At 36.1% G+C, this 7500-nt stretch overlaps 1 protein-coding gene and 1 long non-coding RNA gene across 3 annotated transcripts in view; one reads left to right on the top strand and one right to left on the bottom strand.

Moving 5' to 3' along the window:
* Positions 1-51: 51 nt before the first annotated feature.
* LOC310723808 lies at positions 52-2224 on the bottom strand. The gene is made up of 2 exons (XR_014532789.1): positions 2133-2224; positions 52-1983 (listed from the first exon to the last, which is right to left on the bottom strand). It is a non-coding gene; the product is annotated as an uncharacterized lncRNA (long non-coding RNA).
* Positions 2225-4329: 2105 nt separating this feature from the next.
* rnaseh2b (ribonuclease H2, subunit B) overlaps positions 4330-7500 on the top strand; it is a 10774-nt gene continuing 7603 nt past the window's right edge. The window contains exons 1-3 of one of the 2 annotated variants that reach the window (XM_083537159.1): positions 4330-4553; positions 6121-6192; positions 6995-7102. In XM_083537159.1, coding sequence (XP_083393285.1) covers positions 4490-4553; positions 6121-6192; positions 6995-7102 — 244 coding nt within the window. In that variant the 5' untranslated portion in view covers positions 4330-4489. The remainder of the gene's footprint in view (positions 4554-6120; positions 6193-6994; positions 7103-7500) is intronic. The other variant, XM_083537158.1, reaches the window with a different exon arrangement.

The following is a 7500-nucleotide window of genomic DNA, read 5'->3' on the forward strand; positions in this document are numbered from 1 at the left end:
CCCCTCCCTTTTACAAACACTCCCAAAACCACAGTGTATATTCTTATTTACTTTATCAGTACTTGAGAATAATTTGTCCTCATTGAAGTTAACATAACAAGAATGGACAGTCATAATGAGAACAAGTATATTTCCATCACAACTGCACAATCACATTTCTTATATGTTTTAACAGAAACAGATTTTCATCATGCTAACTTCATCCCTTCATTACCACAGTTTTTTAAACGTCATACCAGTATAGATGACAAATCTCACTGCTGCATGATGAAAGATACAATACGATAAGAATTTAGTATTACATCATCAAGGAAAACGCTGTATGTGTGCTTGCATGTGGTCCCAGAATTACTGCAGTCACCTACTAATATTTTCTGGCAAAGGTTACAGAATGAGTGTATGATGTCCTGTTTGATATAAATATTGTTGTCATATTGTAGTAAGTCTCTTTCTACTTCATGCCTTAGACCTTGTGTGCGCTCTAGAGTTATCTGTGAAACAGCTGGTGAGTTGGGGTTATCCAAAAATGTCAATAGATTTCTATCATCTCCTTTTACCTCTTTACAAGAGTGAGTGTAATTATTACTTATTGGAAACATTCCTTCTATTAGCCTCATTTTGGCTTCAGTAGATCGCTAACTACTGTGTACTTTCTATTACTTTTCTATTACTTCTTACACTGCATATAAAAATAAACAGTTCTGTTGTGCAGTACATCACTAACTTCTCAATTTCTTAATGGGTGGGACTTCACTTGTATTTTCATACCTTTCTTAATTGTCATATATTACTGCGCATCTATGAACATGTACCTATGCCTGGCAGGTCTTCCTTAAGATACTACAGTCTCCAAACATTAGTTATTATTTAGCTAACATGCTTACAGTGGTTGACATGGGGCCTCCCTAGGGACTATCTCAGTCATGTCACCTATAAATTCTCCAGGATGCTCCCTAACCAGAAATTACAGTACAGTACAGTCCCCTTAGCATCCAAATTATTCTAAGGGTCAGCACCTCATCAACTTGACACTCCAGAAATGTCCCTCTTGAAAAGTGATGTGATCAAAAAAATAGATCCTATCATTTAAAACAAGGGGTTCTTGTAAACCAGACTCTGCCCAGAGTCTCAACAGACTCACCCACAGGGTCTTGAGTCATTGCTTTGGTACAGAAAAGCCTTTTGTGAAATGCTACTGTATTACACTGTGATATAGGGAACATGATTCTCACCACCCCTAGTGTTCAAGAGAGTTGAAATGAAAGATGCAATCACTTTGAGATCTTTGCTGGAGATCACACACAAGAAAGTTCCCAGGTGATTTTCATCCCTAGTACAAATAACCACAGTTACATATAGAGTGTGGTGAATGTGTGAGTGTGAGTGTAAGTGAGTGTGTGTGTCTGGGATTGTCATATCCTAGCTGTGGGAATTCCTCCCTGATGATCTGAGAAGTCTTAACATTCCTGTGGTGTGCCAAGGAGGTTTCTGTAAAATTTCGCAGTTGGTGTATATATATATATAAAATTACATCACACTTAAATTCTGCCATGCAGTTGATGCCTGGTTGGGTTTTCCAGTCAGCACTCTTATTCAGAAATCGTATAGAAACTTTGAAATAATCTCCTACGGAAGATGAACGAATGAATGGACGAATGAATGAATACTCCACTTATACATATTACATGATCAATATTAACTACATTCACTGCAATATCTTTCTTTGACTAAGTCTCATAATAAAACATGTTATTATGTTCTTATTTTATTATGAATTATTTTCTGCTTTGTTGGATTATGATGGTATCTGAGTACTGTTGAATTGATCAACAAACCCCAATTTGATCTGAACACACTATCACTGTTCCAGATCAAGGGTTAATTAAGATTTTAAGGCACACATGTCAAGAACATATGAATGTCATTTGACTGAAGTGTGACAGCACCATCCCTGTAGACCCAGTTGTCTTCCTTCCTGTAACCCTGAAAGAAAGAGAATGAGAACAAGTAAGATTTGGCATAATATAGACTAAATTATTTATTTTCGTCCTATAAATTACTTTTAATCATCAATAATTTTCTCTAGTGAAATTGCAATAGTCTAGTGAATATTTTGTAAATATAAAACTTACGCAGCTTTTATCGTCATACAAGGCTCTTGTAGGCATTTCTTAGGTCTTTGGCGCCATCTAGTGTAAATTATTAACATTGACGTTAAATGTAAAACTAAAAACATGCACAATAAAGGATTGAGTTTGTAAACAAATCAATATTTACTGCTTCATAAAAAATTTTTTTTACATGATTACTGTGTTTCCTTTAGTGATAATTAATCGAGCTATACACAAACAGGAACTATTTTAATATAAATTTAGGAAAAGTTTTAGGCAGGCTTTAAAAATGCTTTAAAAAATTTGTTTACTTTTAGCAATTAACAAAATGGTAAATAAATGAACAGAAGATAAATCAAAATCGAATCAGTATTTGGCATGACCATTTGGCATGGTATCTTGCCTGGGAAAATGTGCATAAATTCCTCTAGCTACATTTGCACAGTTTTTGAAGGAACTAGGTAGGTAGAATGTTCTGGACTGAAGAGTCAAAATCGAAATATTTGGCTGCTGCAGGAGGCAGTTTGTTCGCTAAAGCGGCACAATTATGAGTGTCTGCAGTTCCTGCATGTTTGGTGCTGCAAATGCAGATGGAGATTTGCTCAGGATTATTGGTGTCTTCAATTCTAAGAAATACAGGCACTTATCCATCATGTAATATTATCAGGGAAACATCTGATCGGCCCCAAACATACAGGTCATTAAAAACTATCGTTTGCGATAACTTGCAATGAGTCTGTTACAGCGCTGTGGAGGAATTTTAGTCCACTTATCTACACAGAATTGTTGTAATTCAGCCACATTGGAGGGTTTTCGAACATGAACCCTAGTTTTAAGGTCGTGCCGCAGCATCTCAATAGGATTCAGGTCACAGACTTTGACTAGGCCACTCCAAAGTCTTCATTTTGTTTTTCTTCAGCTATTCAGAGGAGGACTTGCTGGTGTGTTTTGGATTATTGCCCTGCTGCAGAACCCAAGTTCGCTTCAGCTTGAGGTCACGAACAGATGGCAGGACATTCTCCTTCAGGATTTTTTGGTAAACAGCAGAATTCATGGTTCCATTTATCACAGCAAGTCTTCCAGGTCTTGAAGCAAAACAGCCCCAGATCATCACACTACCACCACCATATTTTACTGTTGGTATGATGTTTCTTTTCTGAAATAAGGTGTTACTTTTACACCAGACGTAATGGGACACACACCTTCCAAAAAGTTAAACTATTGTCCACAGAGTATTTTCCCAAAAGTCTTGGGGATCATCAAGATGTTTTTTTGGCAAAACTGAGACAAGTCTTTATGTTCTATTTGCTTAGCAGTGGTTTTGTCTTGAAACTCTGCCGTGGAGTCGATTTTTGCCCAGTCTCTTTCTTATGGTGGAGTCATGAACACTTCCCTTAACTGAGGCAACTGAGGCCTGCAGATGTTTGGATGTTGTTGTGGGGTCTTTTGTGACCTCTTGGATTCTTCGCTGTTCTCTTAGGGTAATTTTGGTTGGCCGGCCACTCCTGGGAAGGTTCTCCACTGTTCCATGTTTTTGCCATTTGTGAATAATGGCTCGTACTGTGAGTCCCAAAGCTTTAGAAATGACTTTATGACCTTTTCCAGACTGATAAATCTCAATTACTTTCCTTCTCATTTGTCTCTTAATTTCTTTGGCTCTCAGTGTGCCGTCTAGATTTTGAGAATCTTTTGGTCTACTTCACTTTGTCAGGCAGGTCCTATTTAAGAGATTTCACAATTGTGAACAGGTGTGGCAGTAATCAGGCCTGGGTGTGGCTAGAGAAATTGAACTCAGGTGTGATATACCACAGTTTTAACAGGGGGACAAACACTTTTTCACACAGGGCCAGGTCGTTTTGGGTGTTGTTTTCCCTTAATAATAAAAACCTTCATTTAAAAACTGCATGTTTTGTTCACTTGTGTTATCTTTTACTAATATTTAAATTAGTTTGATAATCTGAAACATTAAAGTGTGACATACATGCAAAAAAAAATAAAAAATCAGGAAGGGGCAAACACTTTTTCACATCACTGTAATATGCATGTTGTGTTTTTATTCACCACATGGCACTAACGCGGATGTAGCGGAAGTAGACCGATATGGAACGTACCATTTCGGGCGGGGGGGGAACGACTTGCAAAAACAAGTTCTCGGTGTAAATTATTTTGCCCACCACTTACCCACATTGTATAGAATTTACGTTTCAGTTGTGTAATCAAACGTCACGATAAACAATGTCTTTGATTTGTACCAACTATGTGCGGAGAAATCATGTCACGCGACATATGGTTACCCCTCATCACGCAGAAAAAAAAATGAAAGTGTGGCGCCATTTCTTTGAGTCCCTGCAGTTGTGAACGTCCTCCTTAGGCGGAAAATGACAAGCAAAAAGAACCGCTCAGCACCCAGCAGTAATGAGAGCTGGATTGTCATCGCTGCAAGTAGGAAAAAAAATTAACCGGAATATGTATTTATTTATGTAATCAGACTGCTGTAAGCGGCAGGACACTTAACTGTGAGCGACCGTTAGCACACGCGCTAGTTCTTCTTCATACGTATCCTAGCAACAGACCAAAATGGCTGCAATGTTGCCAATAGTAACTTTGCGTTCTGGGTCACACTGAGCTTTACATAATCTACATAAAATGTATATAAAAACAAACTAACTAGTATTCATAAAAACATATATGACTTCTGACTGGAGTTATGGATAAATCCCAAGCAGTAGGTTAACTATATTAAATCTGCAAGTGAATCTAACCTTCTTTATCTATCTATCTATCTATCTATCTATCTATCCACCTGTTTGTCTATCTATCTATCTATCTATCTATCTATCTATCTATCTATCTATCTATCTATCTATCTATCTATCTATCTATCCACCTGTTTGTCTATCTATCTATCTATCTATCTATCTATCTATCTATCTATCTATCTATCTATCTATCCACCTGTTTATCTATCTATCTATCTATCTATCTATCTATCTATCTATCTATCTATCTATCTATCTATCTATCCAACTATCTATCTATCTGAAACATATATATATATATATATATATATATATATATATATAAATAATTGTAGCTGCAGGTTTTTTTTTTTAATTATTATTTTAGATGTCATTCCATCAATTAATCAGATAAGAAGTACTTTTTCTTTATTAAAGATCAAAACTAAATAAACAAGAAAATAAGATGGGTCTTTATATATATATATGACATAAAATGTCATATATATATATATATATATATATATATATATATATATATATATATATATATATATATATATATATATATTTGTCTAAATTGTGAAATTGTGTTATTTACACTCATTCATGACATTAAATGGGACTATATTGAGGGCTGTTTTGTAACACCATTATGCCTTATAATTTGGGACTCGAGCACGTCTTTCATGACCCAAAACCATAAATCATAATTTTCCATTTAATGTGATATTATTTCATTAACAGTCACGCCGGTGACAGCACACCCATCTGGCTTAAAAAACTTGACCCCAATCAGTGAAAAGCTCAAATAAAAGGCGACGGCGCTGAACTCAAAATCCAACACCCAGTTCAAATTGGAAGGGAGAAGCTGGTTGGTTGTTGTGGAGGAGATGTGAAACATGTATGAAGTGGCCCCAAGCATCAAAAGGTGCTTAAAACATAAACAATTTGCTATCGAACTGAACCCGAAATCCAACACCCTGTTAAAATGTGTGGAGGGAGGCTTTGAAATGTGTCAGAAATGTGGAATATTCGAGGCAGACAACAGAAGTGGTTTATATGGGAAAATCCTGCCATCAGAGACCAGACTCATTAAAACATTATGACAAACGCCGTTTCTTGATCCAGGGTCTAATTATGTGCAAAAAAAGAAAATTTGTAATAGAAATTTGTTTGCTGTATGTCCCTGTTTAATATGTTGGTGGTGTGTGTTTGTTTGTTTGTTTGGTTTGCCTGTAGCTTACTCAGCATGTTATTGTTTTAAACAGATTCTGCCCTGGACAAGACAAAGGTTCATGATGGCGACCCAACATTCATCAGACTCAGAAATCCAGCTACAGGTTTTTTGACTTTTGACTACATCAGGAGTTCATTCTTGTGAAGCAACTGTTTCACGTTTCCTTCTCCAATGATTTGATCAATTGATTGACGGGCTTTAAATCCAATTTATAAGCACAATCGGGAGATTCAGTAGTAGGAACGGTGCAAAATTAAGGCAGTGGATCCTCAGATTCTCTGGTTTGGATATCTAATGAATTATATAACTGAACGTGCAAATCTGCAAATAAAATCTAGCAAAGTGATTGGGGTCTTAGATGATAGAAAAATTAGGTTTAATCTCTCAGGGTTGTGATCTAAAAAAAATATTTTATTACTGAAAATAAAGCTAAGCGATTTCCACGGAACCATGGTCAGTGCACACTATTGTACATAATCTAGCAAGTTTTTTCCCCTAATTTTTTATACAAATTTCCTCTTTCACCACTATAATCTGCCTATCAAGCTTGCCCCTTGAAGTTTCCTAACATTTTCTCATAATAGTGGCACAAGTTGACAATAACATGATTATGATGCCAAGCTTTCAACACCAAACACATACAAATTTTTCTTTCATTAAAAAATTCAAACTGATTTTACCTATTAGTATTGTGTTCTATGCAAAGACGGGGCAGTTAATTAAATTATCAATAACATCAATCAGCGATGGATATGTCATGATTTGGATGTATTTGTAATAACTATGCTTTGGATGTACTGGTTTGGATATACTTTTAATCATTGATTTTGATTAATGTTTTCAGTAAGCAGAATTAAACAGCAAGTCATAAAATCGACTGATGAAAGCATTGATCTGTGCATTAGGTGCTGCTTCCCAGTACCTGTTCAGTAGTGAAGATGTGCAGCTGTATGAGGTGAAGGCGTTTGTTGAAGATTTCCACTCATGGTTTATCGACCAAACTGTCCAAAGAGGTGAGAACACGCAGCTTTTAGATTCCCACACACACCGATCGTCAGAGCTTACTGTGTGGAGTTTACTAAGTTCTCTGTTTGTGGGTATGTATAAATGCACAAACATGGTGGATTAGATATCTATGAACAAAAGAATGAATTTAGTCATATGGTGCAACAGTTTAATTTCCAATCTCAAGTTTAGTGTAAATGTAATGCGTGTGTTACCTGGATCATGTACAGTCAATTCAGTCAAGTACCAGGATGTACAATGTGTGCTTGTCATTGTTTGGTATCAGATAATTTTTGTTTTGTTTCGTTTGTTTAACAGTGTGTGCATAATCAGAACGCCTGATCTGCAAACACTGCATTTGTGATGTTACATTTAAGCACCTGTAATAATTCAGCTGAAGCGTTTT

Source organism: Silurus aristotelis (genome assembly GCF_946808225.1).
Source record: "Silurus aristotelis genome assembly, chromosome: 3".
NCBI classification, from domain to species: Eukaryota; Metazoa; Chordata; class Actinopteri; order Siluriformes; family Siluridae; genus Silurus; species Silurus aristotelis.